General features: G+C 49.3%; 1 protein-coding gene and 1 pseudogene across 1 annotated transcript in view; one reads left to right on the forward strand and one right to left on the reverse strand.

Moving 5' to 3' along the window:
- Window positions 1-14,127, forward strand: part of LOC140708973 (uncharacterized) — a gene marked incomplete at its 5' end in the record, with an annotated part of 54,655 nt that extends 40,528 nt beyond the window's left edge. Inside the window, 3 exons of the mRNA XM_073006220.1 lie at window positions 932-1,034; window positions 1,154-1,243; window positions 13,894-14,127. Of these exons, the coding sequence (XP_072862321.1) occupies window positions 932-1,034; window positions 1,154-1,243; window positions 13,894-14,047 (347 nt within the window). The remainder of the gene's footprint in view (window positions 1-931; window positions 1,035-1,153; window positions 1,244-13,893) is intronic.
- On the reverse strand, window positions 2,456-10,221 carry LOC140708976 (uncharacterized; annotated as a pseudogene).
- Window positions 14,128-14,634: the final 507 nt, after the last annotated feature.

Here is a 14,634-nt window from a genome sequence, read left to right on the forward strand (position 1 = left end):
GAGGGAGAACGTGTTGAAAGTCTTATGTGATCGGATTTAAACTTCCACTGAGAGTAATTGAGCAATTTGTCAGGGGGCTGTTTGGACTAGATCAGATGTAAAATAGAGCTGTTAACCCATAGAAGATGTTGAACTGTTAAGTCACAGGTTTGTCATAAACTTGTCCTTTGGTAAAATGCTTGCCTATTTATTTCTCTGGGTTTCCTAGGGACCCAAAAACAATAGAGACACTCCAATCTTTTGGGAAGGTTTACTGGGCAAAATCTGGAAAATTCACGCAGCAAGACATTGACGAAGGCAAACTTTGTCTTCTCAACCGTAGATGCTCCTGTCGCTCCTTCATACAAAGGTATTGTGAATGTAACAGTGAGAATCTCAGTCCACAGCCTCGCAGATGACATTGCTGTTTTCCGAGTTCCCTCATGCACAGGCAGGAGCACCAGCTTCTGGCGCCTCTGTCCTTGCCTGTGATACGATTTCCACGTCTGACACCCTAAATATTGGCCTTGGAAACACGCTTCCCGACATCTGGGCGAGAAGAGTGCATCCTGTCATTTCAGTTTTACTGACCTGAGGCCCAGTGGGGCCAACCCACGGCAGTGACTGGGCTCATTCGTGTGGAAGGATGACGTGACCACGGCCCAGGCCTGGCCACATTACACTGTAGAGCCACTTTTGCTCACAGCATTATCAGCCTCACGCGGTCCTGAATGCATCCACGCTGCAGAAGCAGGCCTTGGTAAGAGTCAGCGTGGCTCGTGGGAGCTAGAGGTCAGGGTGTGATCTCTGGGCTGTTAGACATGACCCTGTGGTTGAAACACGTATGTGAAGTAACAGTGAGATGCACCTGTCCCCTCTGGGACACGAGGGCATAGCCCACTGTGCGAGCTCCTGGGTGGCAGCCCCCCTGTGCCTGTGGTTTGTCTTCTAGGAATGGACCACTTCTTGTACGGCCTCTCGGATGAGATGAAGCAGGCCCACAGGGAGCAGCTCTTCACCATCAGCCACAAGAAGCTCCTGGCCATGAGCGATAGGTGAGTGGGGAGTGGGAAGTGGGGAGCGGGGAGTGGGGGAGACAGCGTCCGGGATTGGAGACCTTAACGGCACTGAAGTAGAAGCCAGTCCTCACTGACCTCGCCTGCCTTCCTCTCAGGTACCTCGGCACTGGGAAGAGCACGCATGGCCTGGCCATACTCAGACCCGAGAATCCCAAAATCGCCAAGGACCCATCCTGGATCATCAGGTGAGCGGCCCTGGTGCCCCCAACTGTGCAGGAGCCCCTGAGACAATAGGCCTCTAGAGCTGAATATGAAAAGTCAGAAATGCTACTGCTTTTCCAAGAATATTATATCATTCTTAAAGTGTTGCCAACTGACTGGCAAGTCAATCTTAAGAGCGACCAGGAAGATGTCCATTGAAATAGTCATACACGAAATGCCAAAGATGCACCACGTAGAATTTTCACTTTCTACTGACTGAAAGGCTTGTTTTACCTCATTAGTTCTAGAATATTTAAGAATCTAAAAATAAAGGGCAACTCTGATTTAACCTCTGCTTGAGTCATTATCTTAAGTAGCATTTAGGGCTTTTACTAAAAAACAGAAGTAAAATGAAAAGGTACACAAAGGTGTCCCGTGTCTGCCTGTGCTGATTCATGAAACTCGATTACACCGAGGCCCTGTGGGAGCGTCCTCCTAACAGACGGAAGTTCAACGGGGCGGCCGGATGGAAGCAGTCCTGAGAAGCAGGTGGGCTGGGGTGAGTAAGCGCTCGCTTCGTCTTCACAGAGCCAGAAAGGAGAGCCACCACGCCAGCTCTTCTTGGCCGTTGGACTCTGATTTCCCAAACAGCTTGTTTTTGGGGTCTCCTCTCCCTCCACACAGCTCTCCACCGCCGTTTCTGAGGCACAGCTGTGGTCTCCTGCAACCTAGAGCTAAGAGGCAGAAACGCTGTCCCTACAGGAGGTGGGCCCACGAGGGCAGCAGGGCCGTCACGCCAGCACCCATGTCTACTCTGGCAAGAGTCATCAGAGAATTCCAAATTAGGTCCCAGCAAGGACCGTGGCTTGGACTGGACGAGAAACTGGCTATCAGATTTTTCAAACCCCCACCTTGGTGGTTTTAACATGCAGCTAGGATTGCAATCAAGAGGCCGAGTAGGTAAGATTCATGTGTTCTCTTTTACTTTCTAAGGAGAGCAGGAGCCTGGGGTCAAGGCCCAGGGTCCTGGCCTGCTGCTGTGGTTGGAAACTGACACATGGCAATAAACATGGCATTCCCCTTGGCCTGTGTAAACTACTGGCTTTGTTCTCCTTTTATGACTTGTGCATAGTTCAGTGATCCCTACTGAAAATATTTTTATAATCTTTGCCCACAAAAGTGCTGAGAAAACCATTAGTAGCCACCCATAGATTGAGGTTTTAATCTCCTACTTAAAAAACTAAAACGGAGGACTGTTGGAGTTGTAGGCAAACGTTTAATACACACAGCTGAAAGCATGAGACACAGTCCAGACAGCACGCACTGGAGCTGGTGGGGCACACGGTCGGTGACAGGTGCTTGCTTGTTAGGTATTAATGTCAATAAATACTTTCAGAAAGTGCTGATAAATAACTTAAGTGTTACAAAAACAGATGGTCCACGGTGAGTCCAGGTTGCAGGTACATGCAGGCAGGACTGGGTCAGACGCTCCAGGGCTGGGCTGCACGTGCTCTAGCTGGCCTGAGTCCGACACATCATAGTTGTCCATGTACTTGGCCAGGATCTTCATGAGGGGCCGCAGCTTGAGCCACCACTGTTCTTTGGGAATCCTGTGCCTGTGGAGGGATGGGGGGACAGCAGTGAGGCTGGGAGATGCCACGGCCAGCACAGTGAGCCGTCTTGCCAGAAACACGGGGTTTGTAGGGTCGGCTGAATCAACTAGATAATAAAGCCAATTTCAGGGTCAAATGAAACCATTGCTTTTATATTTCTAAAAATTCTTCCCAAAGACCTAGTGGTGGTTTCTTATTGTTGTTCTTTTGAGACAGAGTCTCGCTCTGTCCCCAGGCTGGAGAGCAGAGGTGCAGTCTCAGCTCACTGCAACCTCTGCCTCCCAGGTTCAGGCGATTTCTCCTGTCTCAGCCTCCTGAGTAGCTGGGACTACAGGTGTACACCACCACACCTGGCTAATTTTTGTATTTTTAGTAGAGATGGGGTTTCACCATGTGGGCCAGGCTGGTCTTGATCTCTTGACCTTGTGATCCACCCACCTAGGCCTCCCAAAGTGCTGGGATTATAGGTGTGAGCCGCCATGCCTGGCCAAGACCTAGTATTTTTTAACTAAGCTTCAGAAAATCTAGTTCCTCAAACCCCTGAATGAGTTGCCGAAAGCAACAGCAATGGCCATTCTCCTGTCCTGTACTCACGTTGGCTGGGTTTGCTAAGGCAATAAGACCCCAACTTACTCAAAATCCGTTTGCTTCTTCAGCTCTGCCACAGGTTGAAAAATAAGGTTTCTTTTGCTTATTCCCAGCACACAAACGGAATCATCGGTGGTAAATTTTTTTCCTATAAAAGATTTTAAAAAAGATTAACAACACCCTGTCACATGGGCAGGTGGGAGAGCAGAATCATGGGGCGAGATGAGAAGTGAGATTCCTGGCAACCATCCTGAACCTGGCCTGGAAGCCTGGGGGAGGCTGAGAATGGCCAAGAACGGCCGAGAACAGCTGAGAACAACTGCACAGTGTGGCCAGCGCCTGGCCTGGGCAGCTCTGCTCTTGTGGGATCGCCCTGATGGCTTCCTGGAAAGCAGCTTTTGTTTTTCCTCTCAGTGGAGAGAATTTTTCACTAAATAGTGGAATAGGGAAATTACCTTAAGAAATTGATGCCCACGAATACACACACAGAGGAGTGAGAAACATCCATAGCTAAATTAGCAAAAGAAAATCGATGTAGAAAGAATCAGTCAGTTCTTCAAAAAGACAAACCAATTGAAACTGTTCACATCACTGTTTTTTGTAGACTGTCATTCTTCTACGTTGCACATTGGCAGTGATAATGGTTTGCCCTAAAAAAGCACACACCTGGTATGACTGAAGAAAGCTGAGGGGGGTGGGGGCAAGAAAGATGCTGGCACAAACAGCCACTCAGGAATGAGTGGGGACCAGCCACATTGGAACAATTAACAATTGTATTATACAAAATGTCATGTTTTTTAAAAATTTTCAGTTTATCTAAAGATTTGTTAGAATATGTAACTTACAAAACTGATTTAAGGAAAAACATGCATAGTTCTACAAACATGAACAATTCATTCAGCAGCCAAATCTTCCTCAAAACTGGAAGTTCTGACAGATGGAGTTGCAAGGAGGTTGTCCTAACATACATCCAAAAAATAGAAGGCCCCACTTAAACTGTGAGGGAAACTGCGGGCTGATGCTCAAGATCTCCAGAGCAAAAAGCCTGCACAAAAGAACTTCAGGTTGAATCTAGCAGTGATAAAAGAGAACATGTTACCCACGCCCAAGCTGACCTTATCCCAGGAATCCAAGGTTGGTTAAATAGCAACGCTCAGAGACCAGCAGGAGTTAGAACATCACACGCAGCTCAGTACTGGACTGAAGAAGGGACCAGTATACCCTACTTCTCCCCGATAGGACAGCATTTTCACCAAGGCAGACGGCCTCCCTCCGCGGACCCCTTACCTCTGCCCCAGGCCTCCTTGAGTTTCGCAGTGATCCACTCCATAGCTCTGGCAGAGATTTTGGTTCCAAAGTTTCTATCAAATGGAGAGGGTGCCCCACCCTGTTGGTGGTTAGAGTCATATGAAATATCAGTTATACAGTAACACTTTGTTGTTAAATAGAAATGACGATTTCTATTTCACAGAATTCACGTTTTTATTTCTAGGTCTTTATGGATAGCTGGAACAGAAAAAAACACAATCTCTGTTTCCTGTAGCCTGAACTCAGCCTGTTACGCAAAAGTGTCAAGTGTTCCCCCTGCCCAGTAACAAGAGGATTTTAATAAATGGAATGAGTCAACTAACAATCTCCAATATTTTAAAATCTTCAATCAGGATTTCATAAACTCATCTGGGGTGGGGATGGGTCGCAGCTTTAAGAATCTGATAACCGTTGTGGATTCTTTAACAAAATCACACATACGCCTCCTATTTCATCATCATTTCAGGGGATTCATCAGCTCTCTGGAATAAATTCACGGGCTCTGGTTTAAACGTATAAAGAATAGGAGGTGGTGAGGAAGGAGTGTGTGTGAGTTAGGAATGCTGGACCGCTGTGTCCCAGGCTTAGCTCATGACATGCGTGTGCCTGCATGCAGCTCATTCCAGGTCATTCTGATTTGGGGTGAGTGTCAAGTATATTACATGTCTGATAATCCATTTTAAATCTTAGGAAGCTCCAGTTTTTAACTCGATGAAGTGTTTAATTTGAATAAGCATTTCCAAGTAGTGGGGTTGTCACTGTTTTCATGAAAGCTGACAGTTCCCTTAAAATCCCCATTACTCAAACCTCACCAACAAAAGAATCCTAAAGCTGGTGATGTTTGGCATGACTTAAAAGTTTAGATGTTTTGGCTGGGCATGGTGGGGATCACGCCTGTAATCCCACCACTTTGGGAGGCTGAGGTGGGCGAATCACCTGAGGTCAGGAGTTTGAGACCAGCCTGGCCAACGCAGTGAAACTCCATCTCTACTGAAAATACAAAAATTAGTTTTGCATGGTGGTGGACACCTGTACTCCCATCTACTCAGAAGGCTGAGGCAGGACAATCTCTTGAACCTGGAAGAGGTGGAGGTTGCAGTGAGCCAAGATTGCGCCACTGCACTCCAGCCTGGGTAACAGAGCAAGACTCTGTCTCCAAAAAAAAAAAATTCTCCCAGCTAACTGGGTGTATGCATATACTGCAGATCGTTCTGTTGTATAGTGACACACGCGACACATAATGTGACACAACAAACTGACACAGGATGTCGATTTCACCTAAGCCCAGCTAACAGGGAGTGATGAAATCTCGTGCTGTGTTGCTCTGTCCCACCCAGAATGCAAATCATCCCTGTGCCCTAAGTCTCCATGCTGTCTGTGCCTCCTGTCCCTGAGTCACTCAGTAGCCGCCTTGGTTATCAGATGGTTATCAGTACCCACCCCCTCATGTATACAGGGGGCAGGTACTATCCCCAGGTTCAGGCACCCACTGGAGACTTGGGACACATTCCCTGAGGCTAAGAGGGATGACTATTTCCTTCTTCCTTCATAAACATCAGGTGCTAATTAGAGAAATGATTTTAAGATATCTAAAAGAGTAAGACTATAAAGCAAAAATTTTAGTTGTCTAAATGCGGGCAAGTCTGTAGAGCAACACACCACGACTCTGTTCTGCAACTGCTCAGCGTATAGTGCACTCCAGCGGCAAAGAAATTACCACTCATCCAGCCCAAAGTCACAGAGCAGAATCTAAGAACCGCAGTGTTACGGTGACCATAAGATCAGCCCTGGTCTCTCACTCACCTGAGCACAAGGCCCCTCTGGATGGTAGTCTTCATTTTCTGCGTCAGGCGCTCCACATTGGACTGGAAAAGAGCATTTTGTTAATCAGACAATAAACTTCTGCTAAGCACCTACTGTGTGCCAGGTCCTGCAGGGCGGGAAGTGCCAACCACACGTGGTGGTGAGCGTGGCCAAGGAGGCTGCAAGCTCTCACAGCTTGGGTCTCGGGGAGCCTCCCCAGGCGGCGAGAGCACGTCTGCAGCAATGAATGCTGAGCACAGGGCACTGATGTGAGCAGCCCTCACAGCGGCCACTAGAAACGCCTTCCGGAATCAACAGGGTCCCTCTGAAGATGATAATTCCGTGACTGGCCTAGTGCTCATTCATGGCTCTATTGCTCCTTATTTTCATGACGATGTTCTCTCGGCGCTCTCAGAGGAAAAGAGCGACCTGTGGCCTTTCAATGGAATCTCCTATGACGGCCTGATGAACAGTCTCTGATCAGAGAATTTTGTAAACTCTCATCGACACACAGATTTCTTAAGGAACAGATTGTCTTAGAAAAGGGTAACATCCTATATCAGATCATCTTGGGAGGATTACAAGAGGGAGGTAATTCTCTAATGACTCATCCTAAGAAAATGGAGATTTTTACATCTAATCAATCTGTCACTGGGCACGGTGGCAGAATTTCACAAAGTAGGAGCCTGGGCGCAGTCGCTCACGCCTGTAATCCCAGCTCTTTAGGAGGCCAAGGCGAGTAGATTGCCTGAGGTCAAGAGTTTGAGACCAGCCTGGCCAACATGGTGAAACCCCATCTCTACTAAAAATACAAAAATTAGCCGGGCATGGTGGCAGGTGCTGTAATCCCACCTACTTGCGAGGCTGAGGCAGGAGAATCACTTGAAGCCAGGAGGCTGAAGTTGCAGTGAGCTGAGATTGTGCCACTGCACTCCAGCCTGGGTGACAGAGCAAGCGTCCATCTCAACAACAACAACAAAAAAATCATAATTTCTCTTCTGAAGCTCTTGCCAGGTTGAATGCTGGTGAGGCAGGATCTTTGGACAGATTTCTGAAATACGGTCATGAGTCACATAACAGGGGGATATGTTCTGAGAAATGCATTGCTAGGTGACTTGAGCCTTGTGCAAACATCCTACAGTGAACTCTCACAAACCCAGGAGGCAGGGCCTGCCACATATCTGTTGTTCCTGACTACAAACCTAAATGTCTGAGACTGTTGAATACTGCAGGCAATTGTGTATCTAAACATGTCTAGATGTAGAAAAGCACAGTTAAAAATATATATATATGTATATAACATATGTTTTTTAATATATATAATCTTTTATAAAAGATAAATAACAGTGCACCTGTTTGGGGCAGCTCCAATATCATCTTATGGGACCCACCGCTGACAGAAACATCATGATGAAGTGAATGACTCCACAAGTATTTAATTTGACATAGTGAAGAAATTCGTGATTCACATGTCACATAATTAGTGACAACGCCAAGGCCCTTTTTACTTGATCTACTTGGCCCAGAAACAAGTAACATCCTAACCTTTTAAAAGACAATGGTGCCGGGTACAATGGCTCACGCCTGTAATCCCAGCACTTTGGAAGGCCAAGATGGGCAGATCACGAGGTCAGGAGTTCGAGACCAGCCTGACCAACAAGGTGAAACCCCATCTCTATTAAAAATACAAAAATTATCTGGGCATGGTGGCACGTGCCTGTAATCCCAACTACTCGGGAGTCTGAGGCAGGAGAATTGTTGGAACCTGGGAATCGGAGGTTGTAGCGAGCCGGGATCATGCCACTGCATTCCAACCTGGGTTGCAGAGCAATATATAACATTATATATTTATTTATATAACTAACTAAAGACAATTGTTCAAGTTGCATTTTATCTGCCAAGGCCTGTCATCCTGCATGGAGTTTAGTAACTGAACACTGCAGGGTCCAGGCCTGGATTCTGCTGTGCCATCCAAGCAGGGGCAGACCCCGGGCTCGGTGACACTCTTCCCTAAAAGAGCCACAGATGCCAAAAAACCACGGCCGTGTGTGTGTCAGTTTAGAGGCAGACACAGCATCAGAGGCCTCAAGATTTAAAAGAAGCTGCAGCAAGCTTCAGAGCCAGTTGCAGACGTGGGTGGTGATTGTTAGCGGAGGCGCTCAAATCGTTTGTGACAGAAGTGAGAAAACATTAACTACACAACAGACTACATCAAAAAAACAAGCTCATGTTTCACACAAGAGACTAGAAGGTGTCCTCAACCAGGCACATCTGCCTTCACCTGACACATGGGAGAGGCATCTGGGCAATGCAAAGGGCATCAAGCATGGCGTGTTCTGTAGTACCTGTCTCCATGCCCCCTCGAAAAGCAAACCACCCTAGATACGATGTTTCACTCCACAGCACCGAGTGGATCCAAAGGGGACGGTCCCCCTAGGCCAGCCCCCGTCACATACCTGCAGATCCCTGATGTCGAAGGGCTCTTCAAAAATGTATGCGGCATCGGCTCCGGCCGTGAGCCCCCCATGTTGGCCAGGTAGCCACGGTAGCCGCCCATGGACTTGATGAACACGCGCCGCTTGGTTCCGCTGGCGGACTGCTTGATGTGGTCGCAGGTCTGGTCACAGAGATCAGTCACTCCAGCCCAGGGCCAGGGTGCACCCACCATCCCAGAGCTCCCCGACGAGTAAGTGCAGCAAGGGCCCCCACCGCGCCTGAGCATGCGGTCCCAGCATCGCAGAGGTGAAGGGTGTGCAGCAGCCGGGATGTGCCCTTGGAGTGGGTGTGAACATGCCCCCAACACCCCCCCCCACCGTGGCAGCCACCTGGAGATGACCTCAATGACCTGTGGTGGGGGCCTGGCCATCTGCCGCTCCCTTCTCCCAGGACTCATAAAAGGAGACTGAAAAGACGACCCCACAAGCCAGCTCACTCCACGCTGCTCTCTGTCCCTGCTGAAGCAGCTTTCATCAGACACGGACACCGTTAGGTGTGAGCTGAGAAGTTAGGGGGCTCTCACCTACCAGCTTAGTCCATGGGAACAGCTGTGATCTTCTATTTTCTTCCATTAAAGCTCCCTGTGATTTTAGATCTGTGGCCATCTTCCGTTCATCAGGTGAATGTTACGTTTATAGAAACTCTACTCAAAGGCAGACGGTGGTTCTTAGACCCAGGTGCCTGGGGAGTCTTTCGGATGCATAGGCATCAGGTCCCCAAGTGAAATGTCTGCCATCCGCCCTCCACGAGGACCCAAGCTCAGTGGGGAGAAAAGCAGCAGAGAAATGCATCGGCCACCTTCCCACCCACACACGAGTCCGGGCTGCAGCGCCCTCTCCTGGGACTCTGCAAAACCTCTGCCTGGGCCTCAGCTCCCATCCCGGCACCCTCCAATCTGTTCACACAGACTGGAGACCCATCTATAAAAAACATAAATCTGATCCAGTCATTCAAAACCCTTTGGCTCACTTCAAGTACACGTCAAGACTTTCTCGGGAATCCCTGGCCCTGCCTGCTTCTGATACCAGGTCCCGCTCTAGATCCAGCAACCTCAGGTCCTCCTGGGGCCTCTGGATATGCTGGCTGCTGTGTGCATTCAGGTACAGTGGTGGGCGGGAGAGCAGCCCCCAAAGGAATCCCGGTCCTAATGCCTGGAACCTGAGAACGTTCCCTCATGCGGTGATAAAGGAATCCTGAGGACTACCCAGGTGCGCCCTAAGTGCCACCACTTGCATCAGCAGATGAGGGGTGTAGAGGCCCTGGAGCAGGATGCTGCACACCTACATGGGAGGAGGCGGCACCAGGGAACAAGGCGGGCAAGGCCCGCAGCTCTGGGCACCTGAATGGGCCACGAGGGACTCTCCTGGAGCAAACACTGGCCTCAGTCCATGGCTCCTGCCTTCCAGAACTGTGTGACAGTGAGTATTATTTTCCAGCCCCAGGTGTGTGGTCAGGGTCACAGCAGCCACGGAACACACACAGGCACCTTCCTCAGCTCTGACCAGGAGGGAAATGTCATTTTCTCACAAAAATGCCGCCTGGTTTCTAATGGCAAAGTTCGTCTGTCAGGGGTTCTCGGGGCACCCCATGTCCTCTCTTCATAGAAATCACCCTGGAGTCTCTCCCTGCAGTTAGCTCGTGGTTATTTGACTTGCAGTCCTCACTAGGCTACAAATTCCATGAGGGCAGGAACTGTGGGCTGGACTTCCACCACTGCACCATCAGCAGGACCCGGCCAAGCACCCACAGCAGGCGCTCAAGAAATGCTTGTCTCTGAATGACATAAGCACAGTATTCTCCAGCCAGCCAGCCATCCTGGTCAAGGGCTGATCCTGAAGGATTCCCTAACCGGCCTCCATGGGACTCAGCCAAGAGTAAAAGCATGAAGTGGGGGTGTGGACTTGAGACTGGGGGCCACACGAGAGTCTGTGCACCAAAGTTTAACACCCATTGGGAAATTTTCACTTGAGATCTTCGGATGAAATTTAAAAACACACTTTGTTGAATAAACACAGGCTTCATTAAACCATTCCAACCTATACTTTGTTTCTTTGGCAGATTCTTTTCCTCCCAAAATAATTGGTTGATGTGTTCAAAAGTGAACACGGGCTCTAGTTAGCGGGCCACTTTGCATTGTGTAGAAGCCGAGATGGGGAGAGAAACAGGCAATGGGAAGAATTCCCATCTTTGTGCTTAGGAAGGACAGAGGACAGAAGCCCGTCAAGGGTCCAAAGAGCCCACAACTGCCTTCTTGAAGGGCCAGTGCAGAATTCTGAGGGTGTCACTGTTCCACCTGTACTGGGTTCTCTCTCTAATTGCGATCTAAGACTTAGGATGTCGTAAGGCTTTAAGACTTGCCCTTTGTCTTAGAGAATCCCGGGCATGGGAAGGAAAATGTCGGTGGGGCATCAGGACCCCCAGAGCCACAAAGCCTTATGGGTTATTTTTCCAACTGAATCTCCCCCGCAGCCCACCCTGAGGTGGGGAATTACTGTCACTCATTCAAAGAATGACATCAACCACTTAATGACAAAAGAATTCTGCAGGTAAGCAGCTCTCCCAAGAGGCTGATTTGTGCCCGAGCGTGTCTGAGTTCTGGTCCCACCAGGCTGCTGCTGTGGGTGCGTGGAACAGCGCAGCGCTGACACCTGAGCCACGCCCCCGACCGTGTGCTCCTCTGAGTGTAAACACAGTGACAACTGGGACGGAAGAGTCCGCCTTTGCTGGAACTCAGATACAGCTTTCCTGAACTCTCTCATTACCTAGATGGCGTCTTAAACCTGAATTAGCTTCTAAAAATAGCAAGTCCCTCTGGCGGTGCCTCAGGCAATTAGTCAAAGTAGTACTGTCAAAAAGAAGGCTGATCCCAAGCGTGGCCCTGCCTGCCTGCAGTGTTTCAAGCCTGGACATCTAGAAACTGCTAAAGGAGAGCAAAGCCAGCGACGGCCGGACCCTAACGACATTCAGTGAAGAGGAGTCAAGCGCGGGGCCCAAGGAAGTCCATGGAACGAGCCGTTGCCAACCTCTGCAAAGCCAGTAGAGCACCAGGGAACACGATAGGGAGAAGCCCAGGAGAGAGATGGCCCTCAGCTCGAGTGGGAGGCACAGGAGGCTGCAGCTGACCTCACGGCCCCTCTGCTCCCTTCCCTGCACTGGAACTCAGTTCTGAAGGAAGAACCCGGAACAGAACTGCTGTTTTCCGAGGTTCTGTGCCAAGCTGAGCTAAGGAGTCTCCAACAGGGCTGGGAGTTTTCACTGCAAACTCTGGAGCTGGTTTGGACGTGAACATCTAAGGTAAAGGCCAGCGGCTGCTCTCCAGGAGGCACCAGGCGGCCAAGCCACTGATGTGACCCCATGTGTCAAGGGGGCCACTGTCCCATTTGCAGATGAGGACCCTCTCTGGGTCAGCTTATCAGGGACCGGAGGTGGCCACCATGCGGGTGTCAGCACCACGCCCATGACTGGCAGAATCCACTCCTTCCAAAGCACATGTTGGTGAAACTGCCTGCCCAGGAGGGCATGATCTCGGCTCTCTTCAGAACCTCTCATCTCACCAGGAAGGCTGTGGTTCCAGGCAGTGCCCCCCAGTGGGCACGCCTCTGTCCCAGAGCTCGTACGTACCAGGCACTCAAACCCCTTCCTGCAGGCTCCCACAGCTGACCCTGCGGCCTCGCTACTCAACGCAGGCTGGAGAGGCAGGCTCTAGAGAAATGGTGCTCACCACTCCCCTAGTCTAGCAGGGATAGAAACACGACCCCAAGGACTGGATATATCCTCTCACTTTTAATCAATAAAGACAGGTTCTTCCTAAGGCAGAGAAGCTAAAAAATTTACCCTGTTCTGGCCAGTGTGACTGACATAAAGCCAAGCTAGAAAAGGGTGAGGGGGAAATCTGGCTCATTCTTAACACAGAAGAAACACACTGCTAAAATAAATGAAAGAAAGCAATAGGAGGAAATGATGTTTCTTGCATTTGAAACATCAACTTGCTTTGTTCAAGAGGTTTAAGACACACGTAAGCCATGCTCCACACACACGGCCGGCCATTTCTGAAGTCAGTGTTTCTGGAACAAAAGCCTTGGCCTGCCCCAGTGAACATTCACACTGAGCACACTGTCACGAGGCTGCTTGGCCAGCCAGCAGGGGGCAGGAGAGAGCCGCAGGTGCCATGTGGGGTCCCTGCAAACTGGCCTCACTCCCTCAGTCAAGGGCCTTGCCTCTTGCCAATCCAGTGGCTTCCTCCAAGGGGAAGCGGCCTCTTCAGCTGCCACCGCACTGACTTCAGAAGGCTTAGCCAATGGGACAATAGATTCAACAGAGTTCCATGTTGTTAAGGAAAACTTCTGTTACCAGGCAACCTTAGTATCAGATTCAACGTAAAATAACCAACAAGATCGTTTCCAAACAAACATGCTAGTAGTGCCTTATCCTTCAATGCTGCTTAAACACGGAGAAGAATGAGGAAAAAAGAGCATGGCACTTACTTCTTAAAAAATAACACCTCTTCCAGGTTCCTTTTACCCATATCATAAAGACTTACAACTGGATTCCCTACAGGAAGGTGGAGTGGGGGTGGATCCCCACGCTGACCCAGCCTCCCCCCAGGTCAGTCACCCGCCCCTCACCGCGGGGTTCACAGCTCTCCAGACACTGTCACCTCAACAAAGAAAGGTGGCATCTCTGAGCTCTCTTCACAGGGAGCACCCAAACGGGAGCTAGAGAGACAGACACACCCACAACTGCTGTAAAATCCAGAAATGCAATACATATTTAAGGACTTCATTATTAGTTATTTAAAACTTGAAGAACAAAGTGAGCCTGCTTTTAACCTCTCTGCCACAATAACATCGTGTACGTCTGTCTTCTACCGTTTGTTCCTTCTCCAGCAGCTGCCGCCTGGCTGGCCGCCTGCAGAAGAGCCGCCTCCGGTACTCCTGCGAGGCCCTCGGTAAAAGCGTGAGCACCACGATCACATCTCAGGACGCTGCACACTTTAGGGTCGCCCACAGACCGCCATTGCCAATGCCTGGAAGGCACTGAACGGGCCCTCCTGCTCTTTGTAAATGTCACCTCTTGTAAGCTATGTTGTGTTGAAAATTTTTAACTGCAGTCCACACATACTTCTTTGTTTCTGTCTTGTTTTTATCCTAGAGGCATATTATTTTGGAAAATTAAGTTTGCAAGTGTGAAGGGTTTTCCGAAAATCGACTTCTAATCCTGGAAGGACCAAAAAAAAAAAAAAAAAAAAAAAAAAAAACTGCCAGATGTGGTGCTCACGCCTGTAATGTCAGCAGTTTGGGAGGCCGAGGCGGGCAGATCACTTGAGCCCAGGAGTTTGAGACCAGCCTGGAAAACATGGCAAAACCCTGTCTCTACTAAAATTACAAAAAAAAAAAAAAAAAAAAAAAAAAAGGATTAGCTGGGCGTGGTGACATGTGTCTATTCCCAGCTACTCAGGAAGCTGAGATGGGAGGATCACCTGAGCCCAGGAGGTAAAGGCTGTAGTCAGCCAAGGTTTGCGTCACTGCACTCCAGTTTGGGCGACAGAGTGAGACCACTTCTCAAAAAAAAGCAAAAACTGTATAAATCAGTACAGAAGGGAAATGGCTGGGCACGGTGGTGCACGC

The sequence above is a fragment of the Chlorocebus sabaeus genome, chromosome 18, assembly GCF_047675955.1.
Source record: "Chlorocebus sabaeus isolate Y175 chromosome 18, mChlSab1.0.hap1, whole genome shotgun sequence".
Classification (NCBI taxonomy): Eukaryota; Metazoa; Chordata; class Mammalia; order Primates; family Cercopithecidae; genus Chlorocebus; species Chlorocebus sabaeus.